The sequence below is a fragment of the Rhodamnia argentea genome, chromosome 6 (assembly GCF_020921035.1).
Source record: "Rhodamnia argentea isolate NSW1041297 chromosome 6, ASM2092103v1, whole genome shotgun sequence".
In the NCBI taxonomy this organism is placed as follows: Eukaryota; Viridiplantae; Streptophyta; class Magnoliopsida; order Myrtales; family Myrtaceae; genus Rhodamnia; species Rhodamnia argentea.
Window position 1 is genome coordinate 18128132 of NC_063155.1, and position 25248 is coordinate 18153379.

A 25248-nucleotide genomic window follows, 5' to 3' on the forward strand; every position below is an offset into this window, starting at 1 on the left:
AGAACGAAAAGGTCAACGTTTTACCAAGAACAGTTTGAATGAGTTCTTGCAAAATCTTAAAATAAGCAACACTTTTCCCCCCTGAATAGACAACCTTGTTCTCCACAAGAGAGTAGACTTTCAATAATGTGATTTGGTATTGTAAATCAACGTGCCATTCGACATTCGCTACGAGCTCAAGCCAGTATCATTTTTATTTTTTTTTTAACATGGCAAAAGAATTCAACATTTGTTGATCCGATGATTTGTTTATGGGACCTCTAACTCTGAAGGGGCCATGAACATGTTCCTTGCAAACATTGTCAATGCCTTCTCCTCCTAAGATATGTAAGAGAAACAAAATCTTATGATCCTTTGTCTTTATTCATGATCTTTCGGGTGGGCTTTTCACGTGGAATGTGCTGTACAAAAAATAGGAAAAAAAAAATTGAAAAAAAAAAAAAAGAACTCGTTCAATAACAGTGTCTTTTAAAAAGCTTCAAACCTTCCCATCCTAAAGCAAAAGGGCAGGACACTTTTCTTCGGATCTCCCCCACATTAAACTAATCTATCAGCTTTTTGACATTGCCTTGATTGAGAGAGAGAGAGAGAGAGAGAGAGAGAGAGAGAGAGGGAATGGCACTTGAAGCAGTGGTGTTTCCAGAAGACCCATTTACTTATTATAATTGCAAAGAAGTCCAAAGCCTGTTGGGAGAGAGTTGGAGCTTTGACTTTGGTGGTCAAGAGCAGTGTGAGAACAACCATTTCCTTAGTATTCCAGAGAGCCAAGCAGAAGACCATCGATGTAGTGAGTGGAATCATCAGCCAAATGTATCATCAACTGCTGTGATCGACCGGCCGAAGCGGCGTCGGCGCAAGAGCAGGAAGAATAAGAGAGAGATGGAGAGTCAGAGGATGGCTCACATTGCCACTGAGAGGAATAGAAGAAAGCAGATGAATGAGCATCTCTCCGTTTTGCGTTCTCTCATGCCTGACTCCCATGTCCGAAAGGTAAACAATCTCTCTCTCTCTCTCTCTCTCTCTCTCTCTCTCTCTCTTCTCCATTTGCTTGCCAATGCTTCTTAGGAAACTTCATGTCGCACAGTCATGAGTGGAAATATTATAAACATAAAGTTCACTTATTTAACGGAAGTCAAGAGTGAATTGCACATTGCTCTTGGACAATCCATAGGCAGTGGCAGCATAATCCTGTGAACCAGCATTATTCTACTCTTTATCTTCAGAGATAGTCTTACCATATTTGGTAAAATCAGAGAGTGCGTTTCTTAAAAAAGATGGCTAGTCAAAATTAAAATTCAAGTGGACTATCATGTTGGTTGTGGTAATTTTCTTATGCTTCTTTCGGGTTAATGTTTATTCGACTCGAAGTATTTTGTACTGTGAAATTGATCAGGTCGATCAAGCATCGATCATAGGAGGCGCCATCAATTATGTCAAAGAGCTAGAGCAGCAATTGCAGCAGCTTGGTGCTCACAAAGAAACTGAAGGACAAAAATCAAAATTTGAAGATCACACCTCCTCTCCTTTCTCTGAATTCTTCACCTGTCCACAGTACATGACAAGCCCGGGTGAAGGCAGTGACTCGGTGCCCATGAACGGCTGGATGACCCTCCCTCAGTCTGCAATCGCTGACATTGAAGTGACCATGGTGGAGACCCATGCAAATCTCAAGGTGAGGTCAAAGAGACGACCCAAGCAGCTGCTGAGGTTGGTCTCTGGGCTGCAGAGTGTGGGACTCACTGTGCTTCACCTCAATGTGACCACAGCTGAACATTTTGTTCTCTATTGTCTCACTCTCAAGGTACGATCTTAATTCTTCTTTTTTTAAACCTTAATATGCTCTTACACGTTTCGTTGATGTGGTGTCAAGTTGGTGCTAATTCATTAGTGCTTGTCAAAATTTGGTAACATCGATAAAAACCGGTGACGCAAGGGCGAAATTGTGCAAACGCTGAGCATTAGAGGACTAGATTAGAAAGGAAGTTAAATGGGAAGGAGTGAAAAACACCGGCAGTAAATGGACAGCAAATCCAGAACATGGTTCTTGAGATTTTGAAGATTCACGATTTAGAATTTGAGGGGTGTGAGATTTGAAACTTGAATGTGCAGGTTGAAGATGATTGCAAGCTGACTCTAGGGGATGAAATTGCCGCGGCTGCAAACCAGATTTTAAGCAGCATTCAAGAGTGAGTCTTTCTTTGATCTTGAGAACCTTGAAGATGGATTCATGCTTTAGTCTCTCTCCCTCTCTCCCTCTCTCTGAATTCAATATTTTGTGAATCATGAGATGAGATGCGGATCTTATAGAATCTCAAGTCTGTACCAAGTTGCAGTTAACTGGCAACTGACAACTGATGTCATTTTGCACACGATTTCTGTTGAGTCTCTTGAAGTGGCACTCTTGGTTGCTGTTTAACTTGTGGAATGCGAACCTCCAGCAACACCTGCCATCCTAAAATCATTGAAAGCTCATGCAGACCATTAATCTTAACTGGGTTTCCCGAAATTTCAACAGACAAAATATGTTTATGTGGCATGTTCATGTTTGGCCCATTCTTTGGAACAGCTGACATTCTCTACCTAAAAGCTAGTGAAACTACAGCACCACTTGACTAAATGACGACTTTCCCTACTTCCCTTGAAGAACGGAGAGAGTGGTGAGATTTGAGAGACAGCAGGTTACATCAACTCCTTCAATCAATCTGAATCTGAGGATCATGGTCCGCGCTTAGTTAGCCTTTTTAACTAAAGAGTATTCTCAGGTGGACACAAGTGGTTGGATCTGCTTCTGCCCCATTTGAATTCGAAGTGAGCATGTAATGCGCACCGAGTTTGTTCCAAGACACGTTCAACAGATAACCAACAGGAAGTGAATGTCCTCGATGGAAAACAACGAAGGGTGTCTTCATTTTATAGAGAGGAGCAAAAGCTTTGTAGCAATTACAGATATTTATACCTGTTATTTAACAGACAATGACCATAACATCATTATTATAATTGAACATCATCTTTATGTGGGAGAGCTTGAAACTCCACATTTCAACAGTTTTACGTAGTTGTAGGCATTCTTCATGACCTGATCGCCTTCTGCATCTAGTTTCATAGGTCCCTCCCATTCAATTCCCTCAACATGCGCAGCCACAAACACCATATGCAGGAAATAAACACAAACCAGAGAAGTTTTGTTGACCCATTTTACAGAGGTCAGGTTGACAACTCATAGTAAACTCAACACAGTTTAATTCTAGAAAGATATGATTTGCACCTGTTTTTCCAGCAATGGTGTAATATCTTTCTATAACAGGACAATTACAACTTGTTGGAAGTTGGTATAGGCACTCCAGATTCTCCCCTCAGATTTTTGTACGCACCCTGTAATCTTCGAGTCACCGGACCTACTTTTCCATCACCAATTATCCGTCCGTCAATCTTCACAACCTGGTAGGCATTATTAAACAGGTATTACTGTAAATGTCAAGCAGAAACAATGCTTGGCCATCGTCCTTATATTAGGATTGGTGTCTCAAGACGAAAGACAAGATCCTAGTTATCTAAGTGAACTCACAACTTTAAATAAGCAATATTGCAGAACGCTCCATGAAGCATAATTACTGTAAATAGATGATTTACAGCTTCTCTGCCACTAATATTTTGCAGCATAAAGACAGTAGCAGTGACTAAATTCACCCCTTATGAACTTTACTTGTTATGCTTTAGATTGTCATTAGCGGAGTTGCTTAACCAAGCCATCTTCAGTAATCAGACAAGCTCACTTGGAAGGGCCATCACTAGGGCTAATTCATCACAACTTACAACTAAAACTAGCTCACCGACCATATCCAACCAATCCATCACCAAGCCACACAGCACGAATGCTAAGCTCAATGCACTCAGGTCATTTCCTTATATGGAGTTGAATGCAACAAGCAGAAACTAAAAGGTGGCATCCAGGGCAGTGCTACCAGGCCAGACCCATGAATCGGCCAACATATCTAGGATAACGTATGAGGGACTTCTGCTAGATTAAGAAGTATGTAGATCCTCAGGAATCAAATGTTATCCGGATTAAGTACAAGTCAAAGGTAGAATTCTGCCCATGTAGATCAGCTCACAAGAAACCTACTTCCTAAACCAAGTAAATGAACATAGGGCAGTACAATGTAACTGTAACTGTGCCAAGCACCATAAAAAAGGCATAATGTTTATAGACATCCAAACAGCACTTTAGTCGTGATTAACCACAGGATTATCAGAGATATCTGGGACTTACTGGACTAATTTCTCCCATGGTGCCTGTTGTCCATACCTGCAATTGGTTGCAAGAATAAGGATGAAAAGCACAAGCTAGAACAATGAGGGAATTTGATTCGATCAAAACATGGAAGGAATAAAACAAGAAACAGGGATCTGAAACCACGACTATCATTAAAGGGTTGTAAATGTCATATTTAGTTAACAACTTTGGCACAAAGGCGTGAGGCCTTGAAGTCTTCCAATCTTAACATTTCAAGCAGTGATACATGTTTTACACGTTCTCCAAAATTCCATGCATAGCTTCTAACATCTTCCGGTTCATCTATTGCAAGTAGGGAGGGCATCTTTCCAGGCATTTTACACTACCCAAACATGTTGCCAGGAAGGAGCCAAACACTAATTTAATAGGCATCTAAAGTATCCCAAAGAAAACTAATGGAGAAAAATGAACTGATAAATCTAACATACTTGAATTTTAACATGTCATACACCTTATGGTGTTCAAAATTATCATTGACAAGGTTTCTCAGCATATTAACAACCCAAGAAATGTATTCTTAATAGTGGTGGAGCATGTCTATGCTATCTATACAATAAAGTCCAATTTAAACTCAAAAAGAGGGAATGCAAACCTCATCAGCTGTGTGGAATTCTGATAAGCTGATTCTCCGTTCCTCTAAGATCAGATTTTCCTTAACCACTAGTTCCATGACCTGAAACATCAATAAAAGGCTTGGTGAAACATGCTTCATCAAACAAATACGTCACTTATGAATGCAAGGAAGCAGAGTCACATGCTCAATCTATTAATCAATTTAGGAGGGTTAAAGAAGGAAAACATAAAGCCAACTGTGAATTGACTCCATGTTGATACAGATATCATAAGGTATCGGTCTGCTGATAATATTCCTAGTGCAGCATAAAACTTGAGCAGAAAAAATATTGACATACTTATGCAAAAGTCTACCTTGGAGCTCTTATCTACAATAGCATGCATTTACTGGATCACAAATAATCCTATCGACCATTTCATTATTGTTCCAGGAACTTGAAGAGTAAACCAGCTTATAATTCAACAGTACGATGATGATTTATAGACTCCTGCACTTAGTTTTTTACAATTTTCCTTTTCTAAGTTTCCACAATTCTGGCCCCCTCTACAGAGCTTTCCCCTAAAAAAAAGGCTCTTAAGACTTACAGTTGCTCGAGTAATGCCAGGAAGGCAGTAATCAGCATGAGGTGTCAAAACACGGCCTTTCTTTATTAAAAACTGCATTACAACAGGAAAAGGGCTTTCCAGTCAGTAACTCATGGTATAAAACAAGCGGAATTGGAGACATTGCCTTCATTCCTAATGAAAGCAGCTCTATAAATCTTTTAGGACTGAGCCTCCTGTGCCGTAACCTGAACACCACTTGCTTGCATTAGAATAAGCTTACGATGTTAGTAGCGTTTGTTTCTGACACATAACCATCCTTGTCGAGCATGATGGCGTCATCAGCATTTGCATTGTTCCCTTCTACCTGCATCATTTTCACTATTCAAATTGTATCAATCTGTTGATCAGAAGAACTAGCACCCACTTGCGAAACACAGGCTGCGCAGTGTTTTTTATGTGAATAGAGCACGATCCACATGCTCATAAATCCCCACTCCATGGGGCAAATATTGTCAATTAGAAATAAATGATGACTATATGATCTCACCAAAGAAAACCACCCTAGAATACTGACATTAAGTAAACAACCTATTGGTTTAGAACTGCAAACAAAAAACTTTCACTGTCAAAGATGAAACCAGTGTAGGGTGAACCCTGGACTTCAGGTTCATGGGATAAAGAAGATACCAATTATATTGATGCCACAGAAAAGTTCACCAGGTCATTTTCCAGTAAAAAGTTAGCATGGAATGACAATCCAGTTTATGCTGTGAAAAGCAACGTTACCTTCGCAAGTATGTTATTCAGAAGATTGTTGTGGTGAATCTTGGAATCCAAGTTCTGAAATACAAACAGTAGATCAAAACCAACCACAAAGACGAAAGGATGAGAAATCAAGAACGTGCTATCGTCTATTTTGGTAAATATAACGTCAACTCACACTAGTCAAACTGAAATTCCTAAAAGTACACCCTACCCTAGATCAATATTACAAGTTCGACAAAACATTTCAGAGGCATCTGGATGCTGGCATCATAAGAGCACAATCTCATTAGATTGCTTTCCTGCAAAGAGTTTCCCAGTAGAAGAAGGCCGAACATGAATTACAGGGAATGGGAACCAATCTTCAATGCTTGGTGCACATAGAAGTTGCTTCTGAATATGTATAAAAGCATAATGACCACAATATGATTGAGCATTGTTCACTGAGTGGCACCAGCCTCAAGGAATGATGATGATGATACAGTGAACCTGTTTGTACTCAGGTGATGGTCATTTCTACTGAAAAGGAAAAAAAAAATTCAGGAGGTTGCAAGCGAACTCCTACAAAAAGTGGCTGCTTCACTGCTTACAAGTTGATGGCATTTGTGATGGTACTCTTAATTGGTTGAGGGTAAAGAGGAAGAACAACATCATCTAACGAAAGAAGCCTTGAGGTTTCAGTGAACGACCTAACCTTCTAAGGGTGGATTTCTTAGGATTATGAGAACTGAGTCTCCTTTAAGTAAAACTGACACAATCAATTGATCAATTCTCAGTGGCATTGCAAAAAAAATGAAAATAATAAAAAAAGAAAGAAAGAAAAGTTTGGACACAGTTTTGTAATAATAGTTTTCTGGGAAAAAAATTACTCCTACTCATGCATTTTTGTCACCATATAACTTAGCAAGAATAAAATTGAGAAGCTGCAAAATCCACGTAACTTCTTTTGTGAGAAGAGACAAAGTTGATGCTTTTATGAACATAAGGACAAGACAATGATCTGATAAACAGCATTTGAGGGCAGATCTTCACAAGCAAGGCTAGATAAAGATCGAAGCTCTTTTACGGTATTACCTAACTCCAGTGGTGAAAAAGAAACTCTTTTACTGGTAACTTTCAAGAGCTCAATCACTGAATTAAAAGGACAATAGAAGCAAAAGGATAATTTTTTTTGTCGTTTCCACTTTCTCGGTAAGTCAAGATATAAGAAATAACCTAGGCGTATGATTAGCAGCCAAGTTTCCGCTATAATACATGCCAGCACCCAAATTATGGAGATCATTCCTGATCAAGGCCTTCAAATCTCGTTCCACACTAAGATTTTAAATAAAACTGTACTGCACAAGAATCAGTAGACTGTTTAACCTACTGAAGTTAGATATACATATATCCCCTACAAGATATTGTTACCCCCCAAGGGAATGCAGGCACAGCACTCCCACCGACGACTAAAACAGGAACAAAATGAGAATATTTTACTAATTCCAATCACATGAAAACAATAACAACCTCAGGATCCACAATGATTCTACATTGTTATACCAATGTATCTTACGTTGGGCGAGTTGCGTCGCGTTGTGGCTGTTACCAGGGTAATTCCATGTGTATTGTCATACACAGGGGGTTTCCATTCAGGGAGCACTGAATTATCAAGAAAGCAGGAATGCAGCATCAGAATGCATACAGAGAGTAGAATAGAAACGAAAAAGAAAGTGAAATTTAAAAGGCAATAGGGTTTTGCCACAGTACGCAGTATTGAAAACTTTTTCACTTTGCAATCTCTCATTAGCACATCAAACTTGCAAATGAAAGAGGATATGAAAAAGCCACAGAATTAGATTAGCATACAAGCCAGAAGCTACAACGTAAACAGGGAATTAGAAAACTGGATCAGTAAAGAAGAAGAAAATGCCCTGCAGATACTGAGCTTAGTATGACTAAAAAATGCTTGTTTTCCGGCGATGAGGTGAGATTTTCCACTTAGAAGCCTCACAATCAGAAAACAGAGAACTAAGAACAGCTAAAGCACCTTAACCCAGAATCAACTTAAGAGATCGTGAATTGCTGGTGAAGACAGAAAAAAAAAAAAAAGAGAGTTCTTGAAAACTTGGAAACAACCACAGGAAGAGATGGACCAATGGTGATGCTCAAGATATATGGACAAACGGGGAAAAAAAAAACTACCTAACCAGCAATATGCAGTTCATGCTTGTGAGAAACAACTTCAAACAAAAAACAGCAATTACGCTTCAAATTAGAGCAAAAGCATGAGCAATTGACGGTACCTATTAACGTACAACCATATAGATTGAATGCGGGACTCATGCCAGAAGTAACCTGACAAAATCAGAATAATCTGAAAAAGTCACTGCCCTGAAATGTCAACAACAAAGGTCCATGACATTCAAGATAGACAAGTGAATGCAACCACGAGTAGCACGGCATATTAGGATGTCAATGCAGAAACTTGTTCATCCAAATATAAATTTGTGTCGATAAGGGTTTCAGACCTCCATTTCATCGGCGAAACAAGGACAACGACAACCAGAATGTAGTGTCTGTGCACTTCTTCATGCATGCAGTGTGTGTGTGAGCTTGTTGAGAGAGAGAGAGAGAGAGAGAGAAAGGACCTTCTTGCCACGCGTTAGAGACAAACGAATGTGCGCATTATCAACCATCCCGTTCCTAATAAGAGTCTTGAAGATCGCATCCTTAACCTATAATAGGCATTCAGCCAACATAAGATAAACTAGACAAATGCGGGCTGATGAATGTATATAGATATGTCTCCATCAATGCTTGTAAACTGGCTTATGTAGGCAAACAAAATCCTCCAAGCAAAGAGATATAAGAATTTGCTCGTCTTTCAAATCCTTACCTGTTCACGTGTCGGAACATTGCTGAAAGCCAGAGCTTTGGCTGAGTCAAACAACCTAATATAAAAGCAAATAAAAACATAAGTGCAGCTATTACACATCAAACCATTATCCCTCAAATTGACATTTCTAATGTCATATTTACAAAGACAGGGAGAGCAATACAGGTGCACATAGAAATTAATAGAGAGCGAGAGAGAGGTTGACAGACATTAAGGTCCATGACACGTCATTCATATTTGGAACTAGTTCATTAGACTGCAGGCAGTATAACTAAACTCTGGTACTCACAAAATGGAACACGAGAGACCATGTGTAGCATCCTTCTTTCCTTGTCACTAATAAGTTTTTAAATGTACTTTGTATTGCAAACAACTTAATCAGCATGACAATGCATTGAAAAATTGAATTGCTGGGGATTCTTGTACAGACCTATCCAAGTGTTCCTCAAGTTTAAAAATCTTCCCGTCGTAAACTCGAAGACCCTCCCACACGGAATCACCACCTTGGACTACTGAATCAAAGACAGAAACCTGACATATTTACAATGTAAGCATCAGGAACCAAGAAAACTTTGTTAAACAAGACAAAGATTCAGCTTACTAACAGCAAATTAACATTCCGTATAACCTTTGCACTGTCACGCGGGAAAATCTCATCACCAACCCAAGCAAGTAGCTTTTCATTAGCTGGTACTGGAAGATCAGGGGCAGGCTCTGATGGCCTTCGCCTCACTTGGCGTTTTAGCAGGTTGTAAAAGGGTAAACTTTGCTCCAGCAAGTAATAGAGGGACATAGGGAATTGCTGAAATAGTTGCAAGTATGATTAGTACAACCAGTGCTAAATATTAATAAGCTATGAAAAGGACAATGGAAAAGTGTTTCTAGATGGGAAAAAGGAAAAAAAAAAAAAAAGAACCGCTGTTTTCCTTCTGGCCAGTGCAAGAAAATCTATTCATGCTTTGTGTCTTTTTGGATTTTGTAGAGCTAAAGTATTTCTGTCATCCAATTTCTAGAAAGGCTCATGAGAGCCACCTCAACCATAAGATTCTGACTGCAAGAAACAGGAAAGACTTGGCTTCGCTGGACACTTTCAGCAAGATAATTAGTTAAAGACTTGGCTTCGCTGGACACTTTCAGCAAGATAATTAGTTGCATGCTAAAAAGCAATATATGCTGTCCATTCAAGCCAAAGAATTTGTGCAGGAAGCAACTGTGTGCTTCAAGAAAGATGCTGGAAGCTGATTAATGATACTTAAAGCTTTGCCTTAGGGGAATGCTGCAGGTGTATATGGGTTGTCAGTCACGTTCCGTAATATGTATTTTAATTATGCACAAGATTGTGAAGCACGAGAAATAGATGAAACATATTGCTCTGGAGAAATTAACTTCATATGGATAAAAAGCCAGACCAAACAAGTTTGAACTGTGATTCTATTTAGTGACCCCTGAAGTGATGATATGAGAAATGTAGCTGCTTTCTGGTATCATAACGAAACAAAATTTAAGAACCCCAAACTGCATACCGAGGGATACTTTTCAGGTGGATCAAAGCATGTAGACTTGCGTACACTCTTGTACCACCATGGAGCCCATATGCCATCTATAGGCTTTGGACCAGCTTCCCATCTGAAAATTCTCAGGTTAGTATCTCTTCAAAAGCAAATGGAAATGGAAAATGAAGAATTTGTTAAATTGAATATTAAGTAAGACTCAAAATTAATTAAGAACAAAAAGTAACTCAATACTATAAAACTACACGATCAGCATACTTGAGCATAGCAGCTTGAAAAGGAATATCTAGGTCTTCGCAAAGACCATGCAAAGTAGCCTGCAAAATGAATAGAAGACCATTAAAAGGCTATGCAACTTAGGCTATAGAAATTTAGCTACCCAACAAAAAATTAGAAAATAAGAGGGGAAAGAGGAAAAGAACTACAGAATTATGAGGGGAAACTTGCAAGTTACATAGGAGGATAATATGTTAAACAAAAAGCAATAGATGGTCCCAGAAAAAAAAGTGCTCAGAGTCAATCGTGCAATGTAAGGAGTCATCTCAATTCCAGACAGTAATGTGAATACTCTGACCTTCTGCAAAATCCACATACGTATTGATTTCTCTATTACACCTAACCACTTTATTTCCAGATTTCTTTACAGAAGAAAGCCCATAACTCATTGTTACTGACATCATTGTCTTACTCTTTGCATCCTCAAAGTTTACGACCAAAAACCTGAACAAGGCCAAAGGTACCCTCTAAAATCATGAGCTTGGTTCCTAAGTTGTTGCTTTTACATGCTTCATTCAAAAGGAATGTTTACATGGGTATCAATTGCAATGGCTAAGAGGGATGGGGTTTCTTGATACAAAAGGAACAACACTTTACCGAGGATCTTTATGGACATACATGCTCAGCTCAACAGAAAACACCATACACCCATGCAAGAGACAAGAACTTTGTGAACCAGAGTGATCCACCAATCACTGGAAATACATATATGCAGGGAATGCAATTCATTGTCTATGATTGTACAAGCACAATAAAATAACAGAGTACAGCATAATAGGTACTTCTACTACCTCAGGATCCTGTTGCAGATCTGCAACATCAATAACTGCCGGGGGATTCCCCAGCTCACAGAGCTCATTGTATATGGAGACTAACTCTGCCAGGCCTAACTCGAGAAAGGATGGAGGAACGACCTTGCCAAAGGATGCCTGACACAATTATTCAAACCAAACAATGTCATGGTGGACAGAGCAACATGTGGTAAAGGTAAACAGACACAACTAATAACTTCACTACCTGATATTTCAAACCAAACAATGTTATGGTGGACGGATCAACATGTGGAAAATGTAAATGGAGATAACTCAACTGCATGATTTAAGTAGCAATTTTCTTAGATAGCACTTGCAAGCATGTCTTATCCCTTTCCTTTTCTCAGAAAAGCTAAGGAATAGAATATATTAGCAGGATTAAAGTCTTCTTTGGCAAAGTTAATAGAAAGTTGGAAATGCACTTTTCAAGTGGAACACTTGCAAGCTAGCATGTTACATTAAAGAAACGCCATCTTCTTTTGTTTTGTTCATGAGATCTTTATTGATTTAGAAGAGAGCTTTTTCTACATGGCCCAACTCTACCTTGAAGCTCTGTAAATGATCTTGCACCAATCTAAAAAGGTTTTACTCCATCATGGAGGTATGTGTGACTTGCATTTAATGCACTCACAGCACATGAAGATAATTCATGAAGTACTTTACCAATACATCCATGGGATGACGAATCAATATGAAATGCTTTCCTTGCTTCATCAGATCATTTGAAATACCAGGCACCCGTTGCTTTGCAATATGCTGTTGAAAATGAGACAAACAGGCAAAGTCAAAACATTGGTTCAAATCTAATGAATTGGTCCCATGATTATGACGTGTGACAATTTTCTTTGATGATTAAAACTTGAGAACACATAAGCTATTTCTCTTTCGTCCTTGCTTAAGTGATTAGGTGAGAGACCAAAATTAGGAAGTTCAATGACGTGGAAAAAAAAAAACATCAATCTTAAACCAGAAGAACCACACTAAGCAAAAGTATAATTTGCACTATGGACGGATTTTGTAAAATAAGATGAGCAAGATTACTTATTGCATTTCCAATATTCCATCTCAAAAAAGTTGATGCTCATAGAGCCTTAACTCGAAGCACTAAAGAGTGAAGACCATATAGATTGAGAACGACCTATCCTGCTTGTTGGGCATGTGAACTTAATACCTTACAATAACGGTATCTCTTGCTCCTGGGACCAAATATGATATCTTTTACAACTTTGTTGCCATCAGACTCCTGTTCAATTCAAATGGTTGAGATTGTCAATTGAGGACATGAGTACGAAAAACAATATCACATGAGTAAAAAGCATGCAAGTTGACAATTTCAGAAGAGCACACAGTGACAGCAACTTAATGAGAGAACAGGTAATGTTAGTCATTTAAAGCAAAACCACAAATGGTTTTCTATAACACAACGTTAAAGTACTTAAAAGTCTAATACTCTCTCTCTCTCTCTCTCTCTCTCACTCACACACACACACACAGTACTTTGAAGCAAATCAAACATTTCGGAAATAAAAGGAAGCTGCTACAGTCATCCCGTACACCTGTAGCAGCGGGAGAGCGAAATCATGAATAATAAGACGCATATAATAGTGCAATCTACTCAACTAGGGGGAGTTCTTCAGTGAATTATCGTTGCAAGGAAACAGTAGCTGCCAGAACATCCAGCCAGTATAGGCTTCATTATCTTTTAATGAGAGTAGCACATATTATCGTAATAAAGAAAGGATCAATTTAATCTAGAGGCTATTTGACACAATCAAGATGATCGTTATGTCAAATTCACCAAGAACAAGGAAATAGAGAATTATGTCGAGCTTCAGTGACACATCTATGGCAACACTTTAGAGCTGTGCCAGTGTTATACTACTCTATTTAACATACCATTTTGGACAAAAGATCCTCCCGGTAAGGCCTGTCTATACCCGTCGCCCGAAGGAAATTTGCATAAAGAGGTTCATCAAGCACTTCCATGTCATCCCTCTGAGAACAAGCACATGTATTTAAGAAAGTTAGTAGAGAAGCAGTTAGGCAACAGCATTTCAACTCGTAATGACCATATACATAGAAGGTTCTTCTTTAGTGGATTTGTTCTCCACTTCTGTAAGAACAGAAAAGCAGGAAACGAAGATCACGACCAAAGCTAAGACACCCAAAAACTTCTATTTTATTTTCCTTAAAATCGCAAAACATTTCATGTAAAAGTGCTTAGAACAAAAATGTTGTTCCTCCGCTCTTCTCTGAATGAACAGAAAGGTATTTTACCACACAGCAATTACATTAGACAGGGTATTCATCTAAAATATATACAATTTCCAAGTTATAATGTCAAGCTCCATCTAGAAGCTGCAGCTCTATCTTCTGAAATATCATCTTAGAAATTACTTTAAGATGTAAAGGCAGTATACTTTATCCTGACTCTGATTAAGATAGAAGCCATATATCTTTCGGCAAAAGAACTAATCAAAATGCTATTGCTTGCCGAAACAAATGTTGCCCTTTACAGAACCTCAACGAGAAACATCACCGTTCATCAATTTAATAAAGATCAGGCCAAAAGAAATGACTGCTAAGACAACATTCAGACCTAAATTTAAAGTGGACACCATTTAAACCTGAACCACTCCCTCAATATGTAGGCCCCTGCATTAACTTGACAGATACAGGGCTATATCACAGTAAATAACAAATGCTTCAAGACAAACTGAGAAGCAGGTCCTATGCGAGCATGACAGCTACCGTCACCTTGTACATACAGCAATATGTAACACACGTGAGTGTTTATCCATATTGGTAAGCCAGTCTCACTGAATCTCCAGGCTCTTTGTCGAATTCATTTTTCATCAAAAATACATGTATATTATGTACCTAAGGCTAAGTTTATTTCGTGAAAAGATGAATAATTTGAAACACATTTTCCTAAAAATGGTTTTTCCAACTTCAAATCCCAACATTACAAATGACGATGCAAGTCTCAGAGCAAGAACGGACCATACAGATAGAGAACCGCTTCAAACATAAAACCGTCACCGGCAAAACACGAAGGAATGACAAACCCACTATTTCGCAGCCCACTGTCGACGCTACGCGAGATCTAACGCCCGAACAGCTAACTAACCGACGCATGATCAATATCTCACCCAAAAAAACATGTTCCGGCCTCGCACTAGTCCACGATTATGGAAGCATCTACCATGGAAGGACTCAACAGCAGCGACCCAACAACAAAGCACGACGCTTTACGCAGAGACAAGAAAGAACAGAGGGAAAGGCGAAGGACCCACCTGAGCGAAGGAGTACATGACGCCAGTGCTGAGCGACCTGGGAGCAGACCACGAATGAATCACCTCCACATCACCTCCTTGGTCTGGCCCTCCTTCCATTTCTCGATGTTCGTATCAATCCGTCGCAAGTGCACGAGTGAGTACGACGGGTCTGATTCCGAGGGAGAGAGAGAGAGAGAGGTCTTGAAGAATATTGACGGTGAATGTGCGGTGATGAGACGGAGAGGGAGATTCCCGAGGATGACAGCTGGCGCTGACGATTGATTGCCTATGCTCCCGAATCTTCGGTTCTTGTCGTGTAGGAAGTACTTACCATTTATGGTTAAGTTCGTGTCCTGGACAAAGAAATAAAAGAAAACAATTTTCATTTTACACTCCTCTTTTACTTAACATTCAAAAGTCACACTTTACTTAATATTAAAAAGTCACACTTTAATTAACCTTCAAAAGTTACACTACACTTAAAAAAATTTACACTTATTTGTTACGGTGATTAACCACCCGTTTGACAATTTTTTTTCCTTTGTTATATACCGTTGGTGTTCAAATGAAAAACTAAGGATAAAGTGAAACTTCTTCTTGTTCTTTTGTATCAAGTGCCCTCTTGCCATTGTTTCGACTAAAAGTAAAAATTTCAAAGTTAACCGTCGACTATGTCGTTTCAACTTATTTGGTTAACTAATAAAAATGAAATTTTGTGAGGGGCAAGTACAAAGATGATCAATTGATGTCAAACGTGGATGAGGAAAAAGATATTTCGAGATTTTTTAACCGTCAATTGTAATTAATTCTGTGATTTCGATGGTAATTAATTGTGTGATTCTGAAATAACTTCTTTCCATTCTTTGCCATTTTAATATCATCTATAAAGTGCTTTTGACAAGATACCAAGATGTCTTGTTTTTGCATAATAATTTGGTGTATCTCCTAAGAATTTATATAATTTCTTACATATTTTGTATAAAAATATCTCGCCAATAATAAGAAAAAAAGATAAATAGTTTAATATAGTTAGTAAAGAGACGATAGATATTTTACACTAATGAAATTGAAAATTACCATTAAGCAAAAAAGTCAGCTTTTGAGATAAAAGAGATAAAAACAGATATGATGATAAAGAGTTTTTTAATTTTTTTTATTATATCAAAGTATAAGTCTTTTTTTTCTTATTATCAGCGAGAAGCTTTTACACGGAGCATGTAAAAAGTCATAGGAATATACTAAAAAATCAAAACATGTAAAACGATCAATTATGGCAACTATATCCCGAACAGAAATAGAAAAAAATAAAAGAAATGAGCCATTACTTTGCAATTAAATGATTGAGCGTAAATGTGGTGGATTTAATAATATAGGAAGTAAATTAGCGCTGCCCCTGCAAACATCTAGATACTTGTCATGTCTATGTCGGTAAATATGCATATGTTTTATGGTAAATCGTTGGCGATCGTCGAATTAAAAAGATTGATTTATTGTCAAAAGGCAAGTTCTATTATAAACCCAATCTTCCACAAATGTCAAGTATCATAAATCACAAATGACACAAAACGCATTTATTTAAAAAAAGGTAAGATATGATTTTGTGGGTGTCGATTGATTTTGTATTGAGCGTATCGTAGAGAAAACACGTTCGAGATTTTCTTTGGTAAATTTAAAGATAGAGGGTAGAGGTGGGCAAATGGACCCGTGGGCCCGGAACCGGCCCGTTGACCGGGCCCACGGTTCCAACCCGGAACCGGAACCGGCCCTCCGCCGGTTCCAACCCGGTTTTAAAAAAAAAAACGGAAGGAGGCCGGGTGAAAAGAGCAATTGGGCCTTGGAACCGGCGGTTCCGAACCGGAACCGACTCGGAACCGGCGGTTCCACCTTTTTTAAGAACCGGAACCAGTACTTCCGTGAAACCGGCCACCTATAATAGAGGGAGATTTGCATTTTTAAGGATTATAAAGAGGTTGGGCCTGATTTGATATCTTCTTTTTTTTTATATATAGTTATATAACTTCTTTCTCGCACTCTCCTTTCTGTTCGTGTTCATGTGATATCATGGACGCGTAGCGTCAGCTTAGGTCCGATCAAGGAAACTAGCCCCTCGCCTTGGCGGCCGATGGCAACCTCCCCTTTGCTCCTCTCTTCCGATTTCTCTATCCATTTTCCTTTTTTACTGAATTAGTTTTTTCTTGTTTTGGAAAATTTTGTTTTTATGGTTTTTACTGTCATTTCATGTGCGTGGGTTGTAACTCAACAGTCACAGGTTTTCGTTTACTGCACGAACAGAGGGACAAATATGGGAAAAAGAAAAACACAGAAAGGACCCAATCGAAAATTTAAAATTCAGGGCCGGGATTCAATATATTTCCCGAAACTGAAGGGGCAGATGTAGAAAAAGGAGAAAATGTACGCAACTGCACCGTGCGATGGACTGCGGGAACGCAAAATTCATTCTCCTTAAACCCTTCCAAAAGCCCTGCAGCTCCTCTGACGCTGAGCGTTCGGGTGCTCGCGATATCTTCTAGATCGAGCAATGTCTATGGTCTGAAATCGAACTAGAAGGGCGACCCAACAATGGCGTACAGAGCACAACACATGTTTCGGGCTCTTCTCAGGACCTCGCATGATCGAGGACTTTCACAACTGTGAGTCGCTTCTTCTCGATTTGTTCTACGCTTTTCGCTTGATTCTCGACGAAACGATGGGGAAGAATGCTTATTGAATTGGGTCGTTTTTCCTTCGGTGAAAGAATTGAATGGTTTGATTAGGCTTTCTATGCGCAAGAATGGTTTTTTTTGGAGACAGAGCAAAATTAAGTCTTTTTGAATTACTGAAGGAACGGCATCCCCTTCGGAGTACGCGTCTGAGCTGAAGTGAGGCACCTTTTCACTTTTGTGGTTCGAGTAGGACTGTCGTGAGCTGGTATTTGGAAATGAGGATTAGAAATTGTATTGAAGTAATCCGATATCTCAAATGTGGATGTTGGCCCTGAAGTTTTTAGTTTTCAACTTAATGTTTCCTGTTATGCGTAGTGAAATAAGATTGAGTAATGAATTTGCAGGCTTGGGAGCTCAAGGACCTATTCACGCGTGATTCAAAATGGTAGTTGTTTCTTGGTCAGGCGATTTATTTATTTATGTAATTTATTAATGTTCAAGTTTTTACATTGCTCAATAACAAAGCATGGTTGATTGCGTTAAGGATAGGTTGATATGGTAGCATCGGATAGATAAAACCTACGAGTAGTTTGTTGGGCACGTAATGGTCTTCCTAAATAGATTGTCCTGGAGGTTGCCCGGTACTCATCTTTAGATGCATTGCCGGTCGTTGAGACTGTTCATAGGGAATCTCAGTGTTTATACATTCCTGTCGAGTATACATCTGTATGCATGCTGCATTTCAACTTTGAATTTTTCTCCTCCAGTTATGAGAATCATTGCCTCCTTTAATCCTTTTCAAGAATGTGAGTTGGCTGACATGCTTTAGTGATTGTCCTCTGTAATTTTAGTTCCTGAGTTTAATTGCCGGGGTATTTCGTCTTTCTCACATAAGGGGCAGAGTACTTTTGTTTTGACTCGTGCAAGTGCCTTGAGTCTTCAGAATAAAAAGGTAACTCCTGGAAGCTAAGTTTACGTGTCCATTGGTCATGAGTAGTATTCTGCTTCTGATTTATTCCTTCAGAAGTTGTATGTTTCTGATATTTTCTTGTGGAGATGGTATTCACTAGATCTATTGTCTTGTCTTTAGAGTGCCGAATTCTTAATTTTTTCGAATTGGGCAAGGTTTATGACGACACAAGTAAAAGCTCCTCCACAAGCTCAACGGATGGTATATTTGCCTTTCTCACTACTCTGGCAGTGCAGCATTTCTTTTGCATGCTTAGCAGTTAGCACAAAATATAATTGCTTTCTACAATGTTTAATCATGGCTTACAACCTCGTGTAACTTGTAATAAATTTCTTCTTGGTGTCCAAACCGTACAATATGATAAATTTAAATGACTGGCAATACTACAAACAATGGAATAGCCCTATTTCTCATAAAAAGAATTAATTAAATTACTCTTATCAAACTTCTCAAGGAAACTTACATGGAAAGAGCTTGATGAACTATTGGGAGTTCTTATGTCAGGAAAAGCGTATCCAACTTTCTGAATGGAATCATTAGAACTTCATGCTTCTCTGAGAAAGTGTCATATCATGAATTGGTACTGCATTGTCTGGTATGCAGGGTGGTCTTCAAGTCACCATGTTGAGTCCAGGGATTGTCTATGAACCATATGCCCTGCGCGAACCGATTCCATTTTGGAAGAGGTAGGTTTTTGAAGTTTTTTTTTTTTTTTTAGTTGAACTTAGCTGAGCAAGTCGAATCTTGTTCAGATGGTTGTTTTGAGCTGTACTGTGAATCCTATTTAGGGAAGAGTGTCACATTTTGAATCTCTTTGTATTGTAAAATTCTTATCAAATGTTTGAGCTTTAAACAATAATGCATTGTTAGGTGAATAGTCAGTGTTACTTAGTAAAAGGACATAAAAAAAAAATTATTTCTGCTGCTTTCATATGGCTATGGTCGTCTGGCAGATACTTTTGCCCTTCTATGCAGATTTTGATTTATTGTCTCTCAGATGGTTCACTCGGACTGGTTGGCGGAGAACCAAGGAGGATATCATCTTAGAGGTGATATTTTGTATGGCACTCGTGTTTACTTCTCACTGCTTTTCATTTAATACACCTCTCACCCAGATCAATTTTTTTTTTTTTTTTTTCTGATTTTTTCTCTAAAGCTTAAAAGTGCATATGCCGTCGCTAAGTTAAGGAAGTCCGGATACTCAAAAAATGAGTTCTATAAGGAGGCCATAAAGTTATATAAGGAGGTATCTTCTCTTAATTTCATAATTTGTCTGAAAATTATATTTCTGCAGCTCATACTTTGTATACGGTTTCTATAAGTTGAAAATGGTCTGGCGTACTTTGTTGCTGGTCAATGCAAATGCATTCCAAGATACGGCAGTCATATGCTATTAGTTATGAAGTTCTTGAGTTAATTTCCTAATCCAACCCGCGTTTGTTAGAATTTCTGGCTTTTATGCAGCAAGTTTGACTTTTTCCGGAATTGCAATCTTTTTTCTTTTCCTTTTCCTCCAGATAAATTATCTATTAGCCCACGGTGATAAAAAGTTGTTGAGGAAGGCAGTTACAGAGAAGATGTACTCTGTATGCTTCTAGTCTCCAATCTCCATGCCCTCTTAATGCTGAATCATTTCATTTTGTTCAATCATTTTCTTGTGATATTCTGTCTACGTGAAGTACAATGCCTTATCTGGAACATCATTTGTCTTTGTTTGACAGACTCTTAAAAATGACATTAAGATGAGGGAATCCATGTGGAGTAAGGTTTATTGGGAAATGATTGAACCAGTTGTGAAGATACGAACTTTGCGAGCGAGGCTGGCAAGTATTCAGCTTTCACTTATCGAGTTCAATCTTACTTATGCCCAAATTTGTAAAATATCGTTAATTCTGTGTGTATTGAAGTTTGTGAACGTTGAAAGTATATGTAAGCAATCAAAAATGAATTCCAGTACGATGTTTACATATTATGAATTGTGATGTATATGTGTGAAAGCTGGTCCACTGGCTGTTTCATTGTTCAAGGAGAGTGAAGCATCCATGCAAATGGTTGGAGCAGAGGAGGAAGCAGCACTAGTTGGCTTTACCTATGAAAGAAAGAAAAAGAAACGAAGCAGTAATAGTTGACTCATTGCTTGGCTAGTTATCCATTGGATCTCTTGGGGAAGTTCCAACCACTTTTATAAACATCATGAAGTTGGTGAATGATTCATGCGCTGGGTGAATGTTTAGCTGAATTCTTCATGATCAATTGTGTAAAAATAACGAGTAACAAGAATCAAAATTGATGAAAAGCGCTCCCAAGTACGAACTAAATACTGCTTATACTCTTCTCTTCTCCAGTATATATCATTATTGCCTTTGGTCAGTCATAGAGATATGACGGGGTTTTGTATGCCAGCTCAGTACTATACATCATTAGCCTTTTTCATGAACATCTGTTTCAATGATATCCATGCTTGTATTTTGCTTTCCTTCTGGCCCATGAGATTTGTATCGTATGGCCTCTGAAATTTGTTGATGTCGACATCCTTCTCTTTAAGGCAGGTTATTTTAGTTTGTTTCATTGGTATTTTCAGTATACCGAAAGAGTGCTATGCTAATTTATGGGCAAGCTATTTGTTACTTTTGAATTCTCTTAGTGCATTTGAAGTCAGCTCATGTGCTTTTATTTTCAGATTGGTGTTGACCGGAAGGACATCAACAAAGTTTTCATTCAGCTTACTCTTGAGTTCATGACTAAGCAGGTGCAGTTCACTGATTGGGGACTTTGCTTCTCATTTTACTTGTGTCTTCGGCAATTTCATCAATCCATCTGTTTGTACTCTTATATCATAGCCACCTGGTCTATGTTGGGTTCCTCTTTTGGAAAATTTTGGGAGGGTTTTAGTACCTTAAGAGGTTCATCAGTGTCTTAGTATTTACTTGGTAATGATGATCCCAATCATTTCAATGGTCAGTGTTAAGTGTGATAAACAAAGAGGAAGATCGTGAATCAGTGTGCCTGTTTAACAAGTAAAATACGAGTATTATGTAGTATAAAGTGAGAAAATGAAGAGCAGAGAGGAATTCAGAACCTAGTTACAAAAGCTAAGATAAATGGATATAGTTCCCTGATTCTTCTCTTGCCAACCTTCTCTGACAAATATTCTATTACTACAAACATTTCAAGTGCGTTGTGCATGAATGAAAGAAGATGTGGGTTGATGTTGCTCATGCTGCCTGTCTTATGCTCTAAATAAATTGGCTAAGTGAGAAGTTTTGTGTTCATTTTTATAGTTCATGCACATTGTTTTTTGCAGAAGTTTGAAGCATATGATTCCAATGGTAATGTGGTGGCAGGCGATAAAAATAAGGAGGTTGGTGCTACATCTTTTTTCTCTAGGAGGCCTGCTGTCCTTGAGTAATTGCTTTTCTGAAACTTTTTAAATGCTACAGATTGGGTACAAGTGCTTTGTTCGTGAAGAACAAAGAACAGAACAATGCGTCATGCTTTGTTCGACTTTTCTGTTACTTTAGTAATTTTAGATTGTTTATGAAATAGCTGTTCTATTTGACATTGTGCTTGCTTCATTACCATTTTCAGTCACGGAACTCTTGGTGCTTGTTGCATTTTTCTAGGTCCTTGTGCGGGATATCTGGGTATTCGAGAAATCCCTCTTCCACCCTGGATCTTACTGGCGTCTTTGTGGGAAGATCGTATTATAACCAGACTATTGTCAGTTAGAAACTGGTTGAGGGGATATTCGAAAAGAAGTGGTCGCCGATTGTTGGAAACTTCCCAGGCTGATACTTCTCCCGGAGAAGAAGCTTGTAGCGATATCCATTTTGATATTTGATGGCGAGATCTAGACTTTGCATTATCCTTTCATAGGGTCATTATTGTATGCTTTCGAGTGCATATCTTTTTTTAATCATATCAACAATCATCACTACGGTTTTGCGGCGTTGTTGTCCGAAGTTCATCTTCTGTACCAGGGAAATAAATGAGAAATTGTTCTTTGCATACCATTGTCTGTCTTTCACATGGTTCTTTAGTTCCCGTTCGGAGACCTTTTACCTTCTATAATTTGAGCTTTGACTTTTATTTGGTACTTAACACCCCAAATCTCTAAGTACATATTTTTATGGTCGATTGGACAAAATAAGCCGAACCAAGCGGCTGAAGATTCTTGTCCCCGCCTATGTGAGATGATGTGACAGCGGCTATGTTAAGAAATTTAGGACAGAAGAAGCTACTCGTCAAGCTTTAGATTGTGTCAATGACAACGTGATGCTGCAATATCAAATTCCCACGAAGGATTCGGATGCTACAGTTGTTCCTGAAAGAGAGAGAATTGCTACTGAAGAAATTCTACCAAAAACTCAGAGCAACCTCTCCGTCGTGGATCAGCAATTCAAGTTCAATATTATATGTTGCCCTCAAAACAGAGCAGCTAGTAGATAACCAGTAGTTGTGAGAACTGCACAAAAGAGTAGACCTACACATTAATCTAACCCTTATAAAGAATGCACCCTCTTTCCAACTCATATTCACCTGGCAAAACTATCAAAGGTGTGATACTTTACACAAGGCTTCATGAATCCTCTATATAATTGCCCTATAATCAAGAACCTAGCTGCTATGGTTATGTTCCATGTTCCCTTCATCTGTTCAAGTATACTTTATTGCTGTCCTTCCACCCTCTTTCTCGGGCTCGTTTCTCCCACAGTGCTGCGAGCTTACACTCCTCCACGAACCCAGCTTCGGCCCTTTCTCTGCCTAGCTCACAAGCCACCACCCCGGCAGTGCACTTCTCGGCCTCGGCGCTGAATCTCAGCGAGGTCTTCTTAGCATCCCCCATTGATGCTTTGGTGCGCGCCAAAGTTTCCTTTGCCACAGTTACTTGTAAGCTCAGTTGCTCCTTCAACAAATCCAATCTGCTCTCCTTCACATCATTCTCGCCACATTCTGCGTAAGAAAGAAGAGAGAGAATTTGACGAATTCCCAACTTTAGACGCAAGATTAGCCCAGACAAGATACAGTCTTACCAGCAACGCTACAGTAAGATGAAACACAAACATGCTAACTCGCCTACAAGCCATCAAACGCATGGAGGTGCCAATGCAATCATAAAAGACTACAACTTGTTCATGATCAATTAATCTTAACAAGAAAAAAAAAAAGCATTGAGAAAAAGGAAAATGGCTTCCGACCATCATGAAAACATGTACTTCCGATCGTGAAGTGGGAAAGCTCTTCAACGTACTTACTGGATTTCTACTGTCCAGACTTACCCGAAGCCAAGGGAAACATTCCTTTCTCTGAAGGGCAAACGCAAGAGCACAAACCGCAAGGAGCTTGCGCGCGCGAACTGTAATTCAAGCGCCTGTAGTTGAATAATATTGATGATGCCACGATGAACACAAGTAGAGAAACACCCAACAGAACTACAGCTCCTTTGAGCAACTTTTGATTATTGCAGTGTGCACGAACTCTTTGCCAAACCATAATTCCCCAGAAATCCTCAAAGGAAAACAAAAAAAACCTTATTTGCAAAACTCAAACTGAGATTAGCGTTGTTAATCTAGTACTAGCGGCACTCTTGCTTTGAGAAGAAGTGATGTGAGCCCCTGCCATGCACAGAAATCTAAAGCCAGAAGGAGCAAGAAAAGGCAAAGAAGAGAGAGAGCCAGAGGACCCAGCAGAACTTTGAATTTAAAGGTTACGTATAAGTATAGAATCCTAGAGAGCAAAAAAACAGAAACTTAATCGGAATAAAAGCAGAGTATATCCTTTGCTCTCTTTTTCCTTTCATCTTTTTTTGAATCCACCAGTAATTTACGTCAAATAGGCTTAAGCCTCATCTCGTTATCTATGCGATTGTATCGGTCCAACGGCTCGTGTACGTTCTTTCATTGGAGTTTGTTTAGAATGTCAAAAATGTCTTGTCTTGATATATATCACAAACCATCACTAATTCGATGTTTAGATTATGGTTATCTTGATTTGCTGATCGAATCGATAATTACAAGCCGGGATGATGGTACGCAATGCAAATAAAGTTCCGTTTCTTTCGCAAAAAATAAATGATTTAAAAAATATTTTCGCTTGCATTACTTGCAAGAATAAATAAATCAAATATATTTTCATTGTCCATGAAAACATTTACACATAAGTTGTTATTGATAATGAAAATATTATATATTAGCTAATTTTTTCAAAAAATACAAGCGATCATTTTTTAGAAAATATTTTCTAAGTCATTTATTTTCCGCAAAACAAACCGAGCCTAAGACCTAATGGTTAAAATATCTTTTTTTTCCCATTGACTTGTATCTTAATTTCTTCTTCCTTTTTTTTTTTTTTTTTTGCATTTTAAGTAATGGATTACTTGCAGGTGAGGCAAGTTGATTACAACAATTTGAGAAAAACATGTCGAGTTATCTATCGTTCTAAAATTTGAATCATTTTTCACCTACTTATAAAATATTTTTCTTTTGGGGTAGGAAATCCATATGGATCCATCCAAGTGGGTCGTTCAAATGATTTTTTGGTATAAGAATTTACGATTATGCTTATCACATATTATCCATTAAGTGGGGCCGTTTCTAATTTTTATCTTATCTGATATGTAGAATTTGTGATACATTAATATCCTATACTCTTTATATGGTTATAACACAACATCCACTTGTAATTT

At 38.5% G+C, this 25248-nt stretch overlaps 4 protein-coding genes across 4 annotated transcripts; 2 read left to right on the top strand and 2 right to left on the bottom strand.

Moving 5' to 3' along the window:
• The first annotated feature begins 500 nt into the window (after window positions 1–500).
• LOC115751668 (transcription factor bHLH94-like) lies at window positions 501–2458 on the top strand. Its single transcript, XM_030689615.2, has 3 exons — window positions 501–990; window positions 1394–1801; window positions 2110–2458. The coding sequence occupies exons 1-3, from the start codon at window positions 616–618 to the stop codon at window positions 2188–2190; spliced, it is 864 nt and encodes a 287-aa protein (XP_030545475.1). The 5' UTR covers window positions 501–615; the 3' UTR covers window positions 2191–2458.
• Window positions 2459–2883: 425 nt separating this feature from the next.
• On the bottom strand, window positions 2884–15175 carry LOC115751665 (branched-chain-amino-acid aminotransferase-like protein 1). Its single transcript, XM_048280283.1, has 20 exons — window positions 15157–15175; window positions 14949–15090; window positions 13549–13647; window positions 12824–12895; window positions 12316–12408; window positions 11632–11769; window positions 10823–10881; window positions 10577–10679; window positions 9682–9855; window positions 9484–9584; window positions 9054–9108; window positions 8806–8892; window positions 8461–8512; window positions 7731–7816; window positions 6200–6253; window positions 5694–5777; window positions 5453–5524; window positions 4887–4967; window positions 4271–4306; window positions 2884–3438 (listed from the first exon to the last, which is right to left on the bottom strand). Exons 2-20 carry the CDS (start codon window positions 15045–15047, stop codon window positions 3310–3312), a joined length of 1674 nt encoding a protein of 557 aa, XP_048136240.1. The 5' UTR covers window positions 15048–15090; window positions 15157–15175; the 3' UTR covers window positions 2884–3309.
• Window positions 15176–17370: 2195 nt separating this feature from the next.
• On the top strand, window positions 17371–22607 carry LOC115751728 (39S ribosomal protein L45, mitochondrial). Its single transcript, XM_030689694.2, has 12 exons — window positions 17371–17581; window positions 17998–18038; window positions 18445–18545; window positions 18684–18764; window positions 19167–19249; window positions 19561–19612; window positions 19720–19809; window positions 20081–20149; window positions 20285–20386; window positions 21244–21312; window positions 21868–21924; window positions 22187–22607. Exons 1-12 carry the CDS (start codon window positions 17511–17513, stop codon window positions 22271–22273), a joined length of 903 nt encoding a protein of 300 aa, XP_030545554.1. The 5' UTR covers window positions 17371–17510; the 3' UTR covers window positions 22274–22607.
• A 378-nt stretch (window positions 22608–22985) lies between these two features.
• Window positions 22986–24228, bottom strand: LOC115751713. Its single transcript, XM_030689677.2, has 2 exons — window positions 23843–24228; window positions 22986–23516 (listed from the first exon to the last, which is right to left on the bottom strand). Exons 1-2 carry the CDS (start codon window positions 24054–24056, stop codon window positions 23212–23214), a joined length of 519 nt encoding a protein of 172 aa, XP_030545537.1. The 5' UTR covers window positions 24057–24228; the 3' UTR covers window positions 22986–23211.
• Between the last annotated feature and the right edge of the window lie 1020 nt (window positions 24229–25248).

Bases quoted from the DNA above. Each gene is read 5' to 3' on its own strand.
- LOC115751668 (XM_030689615.2), top strand. From the start codon at position 616: ATGGCACTTGAAGCAGTGGTGTTTCCAGAAGACCCATTTACTTATTAT. The intron at 991-1,393 runs GTAAACAATCTC...GAAATTGATCAG, and splicing joins CTGACTCCCATGTCCGAAAG to GTCGATCAAGCATCGATCAT. The intron at 1,802-2,109 runs GTACGATCTTAA...TTGAATGTGCAG, and splicing joins TCTATTGTCTCACTCTCAAG to GTTGAAGATGATTGCAAGCT.
- LOC115751665 (XM_048280283.1), bottom strand. From the start codon at position 15,047: ATGGAAGGAGGGCCAGACCAAGGAGGTGATGTGGAGGTGATTCATTCG. The intron at 12,896-13,548 runs GTATGTTAAATA...TGAATTGAACAG, and splicing joins AGGATCTTTTGTCCAAAATG to GAGTCTGATGGCAACAAAGT. The intron at 5,778-6,199 runs GTAACGTTGCTT...AAAATGATGCAG, and splicing joins TGAATAACATACTTGCGAAG to GTAGAAGGGAACAATGCAAA.
- LOC115751728 (XM_030689694.2), top strand. From the start codon at position 17,511: ATGGCGTACAGAGCACAACACATGTTTCGGGCTCTTCTCAGGACCTCG. The intron at 17,582-17,997 runs GTGAGTCGCTTC...ATGAATTTGCAG, and splicing joins GATCGAGGACTTTCACAACT to GCTTGGGAGCTCAAGGACCT. The intron at 18,039-18,444 runs GTAGTTGTTTCT...CTGTAATTTTAG, and splicing joins TTCACGCGTGATTCAAAATG to TTCCTGAGTTTAATTGCCGG.
- LOC115751713 (XM_030689677.2), bottom strand. From the start codon at position 24,056: ATGGTTTGGCAAAGAGTTCGTGCACACTGCAATAATCAAAAGTTGCTC. The intron at 23,517-23,842 runs GTAAGTCTGGAC...TTTCTTACGCAG, and splicing joins AATGTTTCCCTTGGCTTCGG to AATGTGGCGAGAATGATGTG.